The following is a 14,413-nucleotide window of genomic DNA, read 5'->3' on the forward strand; positions in this document are numbered from 1 at the left end:
TTTGCTTGAAGAGGTTATCTTTGAAAGGAATGCAATGCGAGTAACTCTTTTCTTTGTCTGTTTTAGGAGAGAGAGAGGACTGAACAGGGACAAGAGCCATCAGATGGTGAAAAACAAGAACTCTGCACTGGTAAATGACAAACATTTATATGCCAGACAATTAATATAATGCCTTAAAAATGAAGCATTACACAGTGATATGAGAAAGTGTTTTAACATTAAAACTACTAGCCTTTAAAAGTTTTGGGTCGTCAGGATTACAAAAGAATGCTGAAAAATACTCTTTGATCAAAAATACAGTAATACTGTGAAATATTATTTAAAACAATATTTAAAAGAACTGTTTTCTATTTAAAGATATTTTAAAATGTAATTTATTAATGTGATGCAAAGCTGAATTTTCAGCATCATTACTCCAGTCTTCATTGCCACCTGATTCTTCAGAAATCGTTCTAATATGCTCATTTGCTGCTTCTTAAGAAACATTTATTATTACTGTTAATGCTGAAAACAGTTGTGCTGCTTAATATTTTGCGATTTTTGTGTTCGAAGGCTGCGGGATAGCTATAGATCCTCCATATTTAGAGATCTTCTGTGTCAGAGACCCAAGAGATGAAGAGAGCACAATGGAGATGAGAGATGGCGACGGAGAGAGAAGACAGGGACAGACTGAGAGCAGAGGAGACCCTCAGGAGATTTCAGTGGAGAAACAAAACTCTCTGATCACACTGGCCTGGAGCAAACCAGCCCACGCAGAGAACCACATTCAGGTACATACACACAAACATATGCACTCTTTCTATCTTAAATCAGCTCAAATTGTTCATTCATACATAGAAAGGTTTAATTCTGCAGGAAGTGACCACAACTCAACAGGAAGTAGAGGCCGTCTCTATTGTAGTGCAGGAGGATACAGCTGATAAAACAGTGAACATTTACACACAGCAGGAGTACGTAAGCTCCGTCTCACTGCAGCCAAGTGAAGAATATGAAGAAACTCATTCAGATCACACAGATAGTGTGAAAGGAAAGACACTGATCCAAGAAGACCATTCAGGCTTCATCACAGTAAGACAATCACTTCAAATGACTTCTGGTCCATCTCTAGCTTCTCTTTTGACTCTCTGTTCTCTGCTGTTTGCATCATTATCTGTAATGAATAATGTGATATTAGGAAGTTAAATCAGAGGTTATCAACATTTTTTGTGTTATCTGAACCCCTGTGATATAAAATACGTATATGAAGTGCCCCCAATAAGCAAGTTATACTTTCAAAAGATATGAATTTTACTACTACTATGCAGGTACAAAGTAATTAGGTTACACTTTATTTTAAGGAGTCCTTGTTACAGTGTAATGGCACATTTAAGTACTGAGAAATATTAATTAACTACATGAACTTAAAATATGGTTAGGATTAGGGTTACTTGTATGCATGTAATTATGCATAATTTATTGTTATTATAATAATAAGCACACGTGTAACAAGGACACCTTAAAATAAAATGTTACCTGTTATTACTGTATAGGTAATTACTTTAAAAATATCATATTTATATTAGTATTTTATTTTGATGTCAGGAGGACATAAGAGATGGACAGTTCACATTCAGTGAGACCCAGCAGCAGCCTGAGCAAACGCCATCCACTGCTCCACAGCTGCTACAAAACACTGACACAACAGACACTAACACAGCACCAGCAAGTGTTCATTTCCTAGACACGCAAACATTTGAGACCCGTGAGATGGAGGCATTGCTTCAGGAGCAGAGGAACGAGGAGATCTGTGAGAGAGCGAGTGAGGAGCAGCAGCTGCAGCGGGAGGCCACGATGCGCTGCCTAGTGGATATCCAGAGGAGAGCAGAGCGACGCTGGCAACGAGACCGAGACCGACAGCTACTCAGAGTGAGCCACCTCACGCTGCATGACATTTCTGGGACATTTTCTAGATATGTGGTGTGTTTATGGAAGCCTACTGCCACACAAGAAAAAACAAAATAAAAACTTGCTTTGTTAAATCATAATCATGACAAAAACTTATATAATCATGAAATTATATGACATTTTTAATTATGAAATTAATTATAAAAAGTTGAAATTGAGATATAAAGACATAATTTTGTCAAATAGTTGGAATTATGACAAAAAAATTTGCGATTAAAAAAAGTCCAAATTTGAGATACATGCAAGTCATAATTAGGAGGTAAAGTAAAAAAAAAAGAGAATTGAAATTATGATTAATTAGTTGAAATGCTTATGACTTAACTGACTTTTTATCTCATAATTATGACTTCTTATAATCTTTACTTTGTCAATTATTAATTTTATCTCCCATAAATGTGACTTGTCATAACGTATGTATTAATAAATTTTTTTATTTATAGAATTTTTTTCTAAATCTTCTAATTTTGATTTAGTATCTCATATTAACGTCTACTTTTATGTCATAATCAGGATTTACCAGTGCGAGCTTGTTGGAAATGAGCTTCCATGTGTTTTATATGTGAAATATTAAGTGAAAAAGGCCATATACTTAGCTTTTGGACCTTTTTCAAATGCATAACCCATCTTACTTTACAAATATGACATTTTTGGGTGCAATAGAATATTCGTTTCGAAACAATTATAGGCATTATGGGAATAACATGCAATGATGAATTTTGTGCACAACAAGACCAGGAATTTGAATTATGTAGGGTCCGTTATGATTTTAAGGGCAGGGAAAAAAAAGTTTATGGTTGACAATTGAATTGTAAATGAATTGTATTTGTCTGTTCAGGTTCAAGAGCGACTGGCTATCGTCCAGTGTCGGAAGGCAGATGAAGATCTGTTGGGTCTGACACAGGAAGACACACTCAGACATCTGACCGACACACTACGACAGGTACACACACATTCACATGCACATTATCAGACACCTCAATGTGGACATGATGTAAATGTTGTCAATGTTCTAGGAGGACGAGCAACAACAGAAAACTTTAGTAAGAGAGAAACTCCAGCAGATGAGGAGAGAACGCTCCTGCATTCTCCAGACCAGACGGGAGAGGTAACATATACAAACTAATGCTAGACTAGTTCAGTTTGATAGTACTTCACCCTAAAATTAATATTGTCATTTACTCATCCTGTCATACCCCAAGTCTTAGGTGGGGGGGTTTTTGTGCTTGAAACCTATGGAAACCCATTTCTGCTGCAAAAACAAAAACGTGCTCTGGTAAATGGCAATTATAACGCAAGTCATAATTATGAGATAAAATGTCAAAATAGACATACAAAGTCAAAATTATTATAAAATTCAAAATTAAGAAATCAAATTATGACATCAAAATGGACAAATAATTATGAGGAAAAAGTTACAATTGACATGTCAAAATAATGACATGCAAAATGATGATCTGTCATAATGAGAGAAAGTTGAAATGCACAAAAATGATTTTTTTGTCAATTGTACCGTTTTATCTTAATTATGACTTAATTACATAATTTGATTTAGCAAAGCATAATTTTTTCCAACATGACAGAAATAGGCTTGTTCGAATAAACTTGTAGTGATTGAAAGAGCAGCATCAACATTCTACTAAATGTTGGATAAAGCAAATCCTGAGTTTGAAACTGAGTCTTTTTAGAAAAAAAAGAAAGTTGCCCTAATCAAACATTTTGTTTTTCTAGAAACACGGCTGGTTTTAAAGAGCTCCTTGAGCCCACAGCTCAACGCATGACAGAAACTGAAGAAGGACGCTAGTGCGTACTCAAACCCATTTCTACAAACATACAGCACACAGTCAAAACATCCATCCACTTTATTGATGTATGAGCACAAAAGTAACTGTGTTTGAATGACAGCAACTTGTATTCACGGTTCAAACACTTTCCTAATTGCCAATGATGAATGCCGCCCCCTACAGGTTTATAACAGTGCTTACAATGCATGCAAACATTGGCTGCTGATCTTTTAAGAAGATTGTGGTGTTTCTTTGGCAAATAAGAAGTTGCATGACTCGTATACCTTTATCATAGACAGTAAGCACATTAAAACACTTCTGGGTTTGGTTTGCTTCATATTAATCTCAGTAGAGAGTGTGTCGCCACATGCATGCTATTCTGTCCTGCCATTGAAATAAACCAGTACAAGATGACTGACAGTGCCTGAATAACTGGCAAGTATATAATGAAACACGTCTGAACATTTTATTGAACTCCAGGAAACTCCACAATGCCTCAGTCTTTAACAAATTTGTGCGTGCGTGTTAATTATAACTTAAACAACACAGTCTGTCTCCCCACAGACATTGAATTTTATATATTCAGAGAGCATATACACTGTGAAAGTCTACAATGGAAATGAAGTAGTGATGAATAAATTATTTTGCTTTGCCTTTAGTTATGCTTGTCTTTTCTTTTAAATCAGTGCATGAATGAGTGTACTTGTAGGTAAGATTGCAGTATTAAGTGTAAGTGTAAGTCTATATATACTACAAGTGTGTGTGTTCGGTTCACTATGTGATGAACATGGAGGTGGGGATTGAATCTGTCCGACAAAAGGGAATCGTAATACTTCCCAAAAAAACTTGCAAAGAATTCTGGGACTATTGGTGGGCGCACTGCACCCCTGGACCATGCGGACCACCTTCTTCGTCGGAGCTGTCGTTATACGCTTCACGGCGGTGACCACCAGACGATCCCTGACTTGTGTCAAAGTCCTGCAGATCAACTTCCTCCGCATCGGCTGAGATGACAGGAACCTCTGTACGCGACGGCAACAGATCCTCCAATTCCTGCGTGAGCAGACGCAAACGAGCAACTGTTTTGTTTTTTTCTTTAAAGTACATCAAGTTAAACTAAATTAAAATGTGAAATATTTCCTAGGCAATAAGATGAAAAAATGGTTTTAGTTATCTTATAAGAAAACAGCTCCAAGACGTAGTAAGCTACTGTAGAAAGCATTTTAAGGCATCATGGGCATCTTTACTGATGCAAAGACGTATTAAACTTCTAAGATAAAAAAAAAAAAAAAAAGTACAATTTTACCCAATATTTGAATACTTTTGAAAACCATTTTTTTTTAGCATTTTTTATAAACTATTTATAAATCATTTATATACTATTAAAAATTATTAACTACTATTAATATTTTGAATTAGCTTTTATTTTTGTATTTTTAGTTATAATTTAATTTTAGTAAATCTGTTATGTCTTAAAAGAGTTTTTAAATATTTCTATTTAGGTTAATAACAGCACTGTTAAAAACTCACCGTTAGTTTCTCCGTGCTGATCCAGCCGTTGTCAGGAAACTGGACCTCAAACTTGATGTACAGGTCCCCTTTCTCAAACGGGTTCCTGTACTGAGGCATTCCTTCCCCTCGGACGACCCTTACAGAACCTGACAATGAGAACACAACAACATTTCCCTACAGCATATTCTACAAAAATATGAACAAAACACTGACAAAACATGGTGCTCACTGCTCACCTGGCTCTATGACTTTGCCAGGGGGATATTTGATGACGAGATGTCGGCCGTCGAGGTGCGTGAGCATGAAATGAAATCCGCACAGCGCCTCCACCAGGCCAATCCTGTGGCACAAATGCAGATCGTTTCCATCACGGCGGAACTCCTGCAAACAAACACATCATAGATATTTGTGCTGAACACAAAAAACAACAACATTTACTTTCTGCAAAACAGCACATCCTAACTGCCAGAAAATGATTAAAATGTTGCTTGCTTCACTTGAAATACACTTAAATGGAAAGTTCACCCTAAAAAAATAAATTCTGTCAATTTATTCAAGTTGACAGTAGCCATAAACTTCCATAAAAATACTATGGAAGTCAATGGCTACTCAGAAGAAAGAAATTCATACAGGTTTGGAACAAGTGGAAGGTGAATAAATGATTACATCATTTTATTTAAGAACACATGCGCATATATATAAATTAAAACGCAACAGGAAATAAAGCTCAATTATCAAAATAATATTCTTCATTCAACTAAATTTAAGTACATTAATTATAAATTACATTAATTAGAACTGAAACTTGAAATCCTGTATGCATCAAAAGTAACGATGCTTTTATGAATAATTTCATTTACATTTAATAATTAAGTCATTTCATATACATTTAATCATTTGGCATTATTTAGGATTATATAAAAACTTTCAACTTTAAAAAAATACAAATACTTTATATCTATATATATTAAAATATAAATTATAAAATGTATAATCATTAATAATAATAATAAAAATGTATCAATTTTATTCTAACCTTTATATTTTAGACCATTTATGCACAGATTACTATAAAATTAATTTATAGATTTCAGTGTGCACATTATCTATGGAAATACATTGAGCAAAATTACCAATAAATTAACAGATAGTCAAAATAGTTGTTTGTTAGAGTCCTACTATGGACTGTGAGTGTGAGTGTGTGCTACCTCATGATCTTTCTCCTGCAACACCAGTATAATGTCTCCAGGCTCTGTGTTGGGCGACTGGTCCGCTTCTCCGCTGAATGTGATCTTCTGTCCATGTTTCATTCCTTTATCCACATGCACCTCCAAGACCTTCACCTCTTTACACACCTTACGGCCCTCACACTCTTTACAGCGGTCCTTCTCGTGGATCACTTCACCTACAAATGCAACCAAGCATCAAAATGTTGTACTCAGACCGTCACAAATCGAGTTCACTGAATGAAAATTAATTCTCACCCTCTCCATTGCAGTCAGTGCACACGGATTGCATCTGCTGTACCATGCCAGGAGCCAGCTGTCTGATCATGATCCGCATGCCGCGGCCCCGACACGTGACACACTTCTGCACGGCCCCCGTTTTACCCCCTTGACTGAGGAAAAAGGTTCATTTTATAGATTAAAAAAAAGGATATTTTGCTTAAAACCTTTAGAAACTGTACTTAATTGTTATAACACTCTAAAATGGTGTATAAAATCCTGCTCTCACACACTCACCCATTGCAGGCACTGCAGAGTACGTTCTTGCTTAGCTGTAGTTTGGTTGTTTTTCCATTGTACAGATCTTCCAAAGACACTCTATCAGGTTTTAAAAAAGAAAGTTTGTTTAAAGAACTTGAAATTTTTTTTAATGCATTTTATGGTGTCATCTAACAACAGGTTTCTTTTAATTTGGAATAATGTGTACAGAAAAATCATACACAAAGGCATCTTTACACAGCAGAGTTAAGGCTGCTCTGTGCCTGCTCAAAATTACGTGAAGACGTAATGCTGCATAAAAACCAGACTAAATTATGCCTTTTCGGACCCACCTCAGCCCACTGCAAAGCATACAGTTGTAATTACTGTGGAAATGCATTTAAGCCACCTCTGAACAGCATTAAAGAGTTGTGTAAATGCCACTTCAGAAGTGTATCTATGCCACCTTTGCAGTGTAAATTTGGCATTATAGATAAATGAGATCAATTTTTGATTTCATGTTGACTTAAATGTTCTGTCATCATTTATTTACACACGTGGTCAGAATTGTTGGTACCCATGATAAATATCATCATAGAAGGCTGTGAAAACAAATCTGAATTGTTAATCCTTTTAATCTTTTTATTTAAAAAAAAAAATCACAAAAATCGAACCTTTCATTGGACAATAAGAATTTAAAATGGCGGGAAATATCATTATGAAATAAATGTTTTTCTCTAATACACATTGCCCACAAGTAACGGCACCCTTTTATTCAATACTTTTTGAAACCTCCATTTGCCAGTTTAACAGCTCAAAATTTTCTCCTATAATGCCTGATGAGGTTAGAGAACACCTGACAAGAGATCAGAGACCATTCCTTCATCCAGAATCACTCCAGATCCTTCAGATTCACAGCTCCATGACGGTGCTTCTTCTCTTCAGTTCACCTCACTCATTTTCTACAGGGTTTAGGTCAGAGGACTGGGATGGCCATAGCAGAAGCTTGGTTTTGTGCTCAGTGACCCATTTGTGTGTTGTTTTTGAGGTTTGTGTTTGGATTATTGTCCGGTTGGAAGATCCAAACATGGCCCATTATAAGATTTCTAACAGTCAGTCTCTTTTTGATTTTTTTATCTGTTGGTTTTTAAAGGTGCCATAGAATGCACTGATACAATGTTAAATTGTTCTCTGATATCTACATAAAAGGTATGTGGCTTAAGTAAGGGCAAAACTTCTCAAGAAACAGTTTTACATGTCCATTTACAACCCTAGGATTTCTCCCCAGAATGAAATGGTCTGTTATAGGCTTATTTGGAAGGGTCATGACTCATGAATAATAATTTTGAGCTCTGCTCTGATTGGCATGCCTCGTCTCAACGGTTCAGGCTGGTGGTGGTGGTGTAATGGTGTGGAGGATATTTTCTTGGCACACTTTGGGCCCCTTAGTACCAATTGAGCATCGTTTGAACGCCACGGCCTACCTGAGTATTGTTGCTGACCATGTCCATCCCTTTATGACTACAGTGTACCCATCTTCTGATGGCTACTTCCAGCAGGATAATGCACCATGTCACAGCTCAAATCATCTCAGACTGGTTTCTTGAACAGGACAATGAGTTGACTTTACTCAAATGGCTTCCACAGTCACCAGATCTCAATCCAATAGAGCACCTTTGGGATGTGGTGGAACGGGAGATTCGCATCATGGATGTGCAGACGACAAATCTGCAGCAACTGCGTGATGCTATCATATTAATATGGACCAAAATCTCTGAGGAATGTTTCCAACACCTTGTTGAATCTACGCCACGAAAAATTAAGGCAGTTCTGAAGGCAAAAGGGGGTCCAACCCGGTACTAGCAAGGTGTACCTAATAAAGTGGCCGGTGAGTGTGTATCCTCACTATACAAACGACTTCCCCTTAATTCTTCGGGGAAGTCGTGGCCTAATGGTTAGAGAGTCGGACTTGTAATCCAAAGGTTGCGGGTTCGAGTCTCCGGCCGGCAGGAATTGTAGGTGGGGGGAGTGAATGTCCAGTGCTCTCTCCACCCTCAATACCACGACTGAGGTGCCCTTGAGCAAGGCACCGAACCCCCAACTGCTCCCCGGGCGCCGCAGCATAAATGGCTGCCCACTGCTCCGGGTGTGTGTTCACGGTGTGTGTGTGTTCACTGCTGTGTGTGTGTGTGTGTTCACTGCTGTGTGTGTGCACGTTGGATGGGTTAAATGCAGAGCACGAATTCCGAGTATGGGTCACCATACTTGGCTGAATGTCACTTCACTGTATATAAATACATAAATATATAAAAGTTAATATGGTTAAAATCACATGAAGAGTGCCGTTTTTTTCTTCAAAAATAAGTATGACATGTTTTAGACACCATATTGCCTGTTTTTGCTCCATTTCGCCAACAAAAGAATTATTCCAAACAGCTACAGCACTATTTTGCGTCTTCGGTTCAGTCGCAATGACTCCCTTGTTAACAGCTCCCACCTACTGGCTATTTTAATTTCACATTCAAAGTATCTTCTCATTTTAAAATAATTTCAAATATCAGTATTCAATGTTTTATGTTTAAAATATAAAAACATTATGCATTTGTAACTGCAGGTTAAAGTCGGCATGAAATCAAAATTGACTATTTACTTTACTATCGCACATTGCTAGTCTTGATGTTAACAATTAATCCGTGCAAGTTAATCCGATGAAAAAAAAACAGTTTGTCTTGGTAATCTTTAATCAAAATCTGAACATATACTTCCGCTCTGGAATGGCGTTCCTCTTTTGATGACATCAGTTTGACGGCTTGGGCAGAATATCCTTAAACACACCGGAATCTATTGAGTTCTCTACGAACTTAAAAGCAATAAGAACAATGACTTTGCTAAAGGACTTGGCACTTCCTTTGGACTGAATGACCCTGGACTGTTGTTGTATTGTTATGATTTGACAATGATAATTGTTATTGTTTTTTCAATCATTCAATAAAAAAATAAAAAAGTTTATATAGGCTAAAAAAAAAAATCCTTAAACACACCCCTCCGACTGTTAGGTTTGAGTGAGAGACAGAGAGGAGTGCTAAAATAAAACCTTGCCCTCTATTCAATATTCCGTTTCTGCTGGAAATACGTCACTACACTGAAATAAAGTCGGCAGCAACTTCCGGTTCACTCGGACTTTAAAGAACTCCATGTCCATCTGAGCTGCATTAAACAGTGTGTAAATACATCTAAATGCCACTTCAGATGTAACTTCTGCAAAGATTCATTTTGTTGATACTGGTTTCATTTGTTTGGTAACAGCCTGAATGTCTTCTTATTCTAACTGACTGATTAAATTTAACAATTTGATTCAAAAGATGCACTTTTAGAAAAAAAATGGCTTTATTAAATGTAAAATTGCCCATAAAACGTAAAAAATTATTTAAACTTGCATGAAAAGATTAATTTCTATCACTGATGTGAACGGACCACACAGAATATGAAGAATATCAAAAACTGCAGCTGTGCACAGTAGACATATCAGCACAATAATACACTCGGCAAAATATCGTTATCGAAAAAATCCCCAAAAATATAGATTTTTTTTTCAATATCGCACACCCTTAATAAACACACGTCCTCTTCCAAGCAGATTTGCAACATTTTCTGTTGACTGGAAATTCTTCATTATTGCCCTGATGGTGGAGATGGGAATTTTCACTGCTCTAGCTTTTTTCTTAAAGCCACTTCACTAATTTGTGAAGCTCAATTATCTTTTGCTGCACATCAGACATATATTCTTTGGTTTTTCTCATTGTGATGGATGATTTAAGGAATTTGGACTTTGTTTTCCCTCCGATTTATATTTCTGTGAAACAGGAAGACATGGCTGGATAATTTCATCTTCATAATCCCCCTGGAGTGCTCAAAATTGTGAATATGAATGGGAATATTCTTCAGAGATATTGTACTCATAAGAAATTCTAGGGGTGCCAATAATTGTGTCCAACATGTATTTGAGAAAAACATTTCATAATCATATTTTCCCCCATTTTCAATTGTTTTAGTTCAATGAAAGGTTTGAATTTTTTGATAAAAAAACAAAAAAAACATCAAAAGGATTAATAATGCAGGTTTATTTTCACAGCCTTCTTTCATATTTACCAAGGGTACCAAACAATTCTAACCACGTGTGCACATACCATCAAGTTGACGGTAGCCATTGATTTCCATAGTATGGAAGTCAATGGCTACCATTAACTGTTTGGTTACCAACATTCTTCAAATTATCTTTTTTTGTGTTCAACAGAAGAAAGAATCTTATTCAGGTTTGGAACAACTTGAGGGTGACTAAACAATGACAAAATTTAAATTTTTGGGTGAACTATCCCTTCAAAATAGGTCATGCATAAAATATTTTCCTTCAAGTACTTTAATTTTTTTATTCTCAGGTTCTGCAGGAAAAAAAAATAAACAGATTTTGTTTTCATATTCACTCACTTCAATGGATGTATCATGTCCTCTCCTCTCTGTCGGCCACCATTCCGGGTCCTGCTGCTCTGGCTACCCATAAAGCCGAACAGACCTCCGCCAAAGATGTGAGAGAAGATGTCCTCCATTCCGGCTCCACCACCGCCACCCTCACGCAAGCCCTGTTCCCCATACCGGTCATACAAGTCCTTCTTCTCCGGGTTAGTCAGTACCTCGTATGCAAAACTGATCTCCTTAAACTAAATCAAACGGGTCAAATTCATTTTATTCACATCATGTTAATATCTTTCAGAACTTAAGTTACATTTCGATAAAATGGGAACTCACCTTGTCACCTGCATTAGGGTTTTTATCAGGGTGGTACTCTTTTGCTAATTTCCGGTATGACTGAAAGTAAAAATCAAAAATACATTACTAATTAATGACATTTAATAAGGCCAGCAGTACTATTACTTATAATCAGAGTTACGTTTGAAACTTTGATGTTCAGTCTGACAAATATTCATTTCCCACTGAAAGAGGAACTGCCACCCATAGAAAGAGTAATATTACAGAGACCAAAGTTAATGAGTAACCACCTAGCAATGACCACATTCACCCTAGCAACCACCCACAACACCCTTGCATGCCGATATTGTTTTCATTTATTATTAATTTGCAGTTATTTAAAAAGTACTTAATTACATACTGAAATAAAAATGTACAAATGTGTTTGTTTTTAAAGTTTGTAAACTATTTAATAAAAAAAATGTAGCAATATTGAGAATTGTTTGGAAATGTTGATTCCCAGAATCTGAACTGGATCAAAGATTTCCACGCCTAGTTGGCAATAATTTTTTTTTCATAAAATGTGTAAAAAATAAAAAAAATATAAAAATCTGTGAATTTGACAAACAACATGGATATTTTTAGCATCAGTTTTCAGTTAAAATGTATGTATTGTACACGTGAAAACATTTTTTTTTTGAAGTCTGGAGTACATTTACATTACTGTAAGAAAATACTACCTAATTTTTTTACTTCAAAATTTCACTTTTAATTCAATTTGCTACATGCAGTTTCAATTTCAAGAGTGAAAATTGTTTCTGCACCAAATTAATCTCTATAAATGTGTGTATGTTTATGCAATTGAAATCATTTGAGTATTTAAATAGTCTTAAATTAATTTTTGAATCAAAATTATTTAATGTATTAGTTATATATTAGTATAACATGAAATACTGCTTAAAATTTCTTAACAACAACCTTTACAATTATAACAGTTCTTAATCTGTGCCTACATATTAAACTAATGCGGGTCATTGAAAAGCCCAATTGTGAGTACTGAGGCGAAGACCCCAATTTCCCCAGCATCTGACGGATCAAAGGAAGCTGATTTCAGAGCCATGCTTGAACCAAACCCTAGCAGGCTATTTTTTACTAAGCACATTACATGGATTGTGCCTTTTCTCGGACCTAGTGGCTTTGAATTCACATTGTCAGTCCTTTCATGTATCTACTGTGTGATATAACACAGTATTTTGGGTCTGTCTGTGCTTTCTGAAATCCTTTGTGTGCACACAATCAAACAACAACAACAAAAAGCCACCATAACAGACAACTTGAGCGTGGAGGCCAGAGCCTGATCACCTTCTAACAAAGGCCTGAACACAAATACGAGGTTTCACATCGAGGAAATACCTAAAATAAGACACTGGCATTGCATTAACCATCTCTGACTCATTGCACATCAGATAAAAGCTCAGGTTTAGCACGGTAAGCTAAGCATCTCCGTCCACTGTAATGCTCTTGTACTGCAGCACCTGGCTGATGCTCTCAGCCTACAGCGACACAAATAGTAAACAAACTACGCATTTGACTATGTATCTTTCAGATCCTTCCCCAAATCATTTCCAGAGCCGAAGAAAGGCCACACTGGAGGATCCCAGCAGCATGCAACCTGAAAAAAAACACCAGTTTCTCCCCCAACATGCAGCATCCCGCGTCACGCGCGTTTCTTGGTTTCGTTACGCTACGAAGCGCGAGGCGGAAAGGACCGTCTCTAAGTTACCTTTTTGAGCTCGTTTTCGGTGGCTGACGGAGATACTCCGAGGATGTCGTAGAGTTTAGTGTCTGCGACGTTCGCCATGTCTACAGACCGGTGCAGCAGCTGCGCGAGGAGGAGCGGAGAGAGCGAGAGAGGAAAGCCGGCTGCGTGAAGTCACGTGCGCGCCGCCGAGTCAGTGGGTCGCGCGCACACGCGCGCGCTCACTCTCCTGCGCCACAGTGCGATTGATAAACAATCATGTCTTTTTGGATACAAAATAGTGTTAATATCGTTATATCGTTCATTTATTTGTGTTATTAGCTTTTTAAGTGTCATATGATGCCTCGGCCTAAAACCTCAAATAAAGTTTTGATTACACATCTGTATATAAGTATCGCTTTTTATTTTTATTTTATTTTATTTATTTATTTTTAATTTTTTTCATTTATATATTTACTATTGAAATGTTGTTGTATGCATTTGTCAATTTTATTTAATTTCTGTATTTTCAAAAATGTGTGTGTATAGAGTATTTACAGAGTGTTAACTTTTAGTTTTAGTTACTTTTTCTTATTTGTAAGTCGCTTTGGATAAAAGCTGCTAAATGACTAAAAGTAAAGTAAGTACTCATGCTGCAGTCTCAGGGGACTTGACTGGATTTTAATTTCATTTATTTTTGTTTACACTGATAAAAATGATTTTGTGGTGATGTAAATACTACAGAAAAACAAATGTAATTTCTACATTAAGTCATTTAGTTCAATAAGAATAATAAAAAAAGAAAATTACTCAATTTAAGATGTATTAACACTGTTTTATAGTTGTTTTTGTTCACTAATAAAAATATTCATTGAATGTACTTAATTTTTTTAAGGTAAGTGGTTGCAATCAAACCTAACAACACTGAAAATAAATATATACTTATTTTTTTTTAAGGTAAGTGGTTGCAATTTATTTATTTTAGCTACATT

General features: G+C 36.3%; 2 protein-coding genes across 2 annotated transcripts; one reads left to right on the forward strand and one right to left on the reverse strand.

Annotated features, from left to right (window-relative positions):
* Positions 1-552: 552 nt before the first annotated feature.
* LOC306887978 (uncharacterized protein) lies at positions 553-4,382 on the forward strand. The gene is made up of 5 exons (XM_079446055.1): positions 553-770; positions 856-1,905; positions 2,780-2,884; positions 2,958-3,049; positions 3,673-4,382. The coding sequence occupies exons 2-5, from the start codon at positions 1,747-1,749 to the stop codon at positions 3,743-3,745; spliced, it is 429 nt and encodes a 142-aa protein (XP_079302181.1). The 5' UTR covers positions 553-770; positions 856-1,746; the 3' UTR covers positions 3,746-4,382.
* dnaja2b (DnaJ heat shock protein family (Hsp40) member A2b) lies at positions 3,789-13,640 on the reverse strand. The gene is made up of 9 exons (XM_079446054.1): positions 13,467-13,640; positions 11,744-11,803; positions 11,426-11,655; positions 6,980-7,060; positions 6,722-6,855; positions 6,446-6,642; positions 5,474-5,618; positions 5,256-5,383; positions 3,789-4,778 (listed from the first exon to the last, which is right to left on the reverse strand). The coding sequence occupies exons 1-9, from the start codon at positions 13,542-13,544 to the stop codon at positions 4,590-4,592; spliced, it is 1,242 nt and encodes a 413-aa protein (XP_079302180.1). The 5' UTR covers positions 13,545-13,640; the 3' UTR covers positions 3,789-4,589.
* Positions 13,641-14,413: the final 773 nt, after the last annotated feature.

Source organism: Barbus barbus, assembly GCF_936440315.1.
Source record: "Barbus barbus genome assembly, chromosome: 22".
Classification (NCBI taxonomy): domain Eukaryota; kingdom Metazoa; phylum Chordata; class Actinopteri; order Cypriniformes; family Cyprinidae; genus Barbus; species Barbus barbus.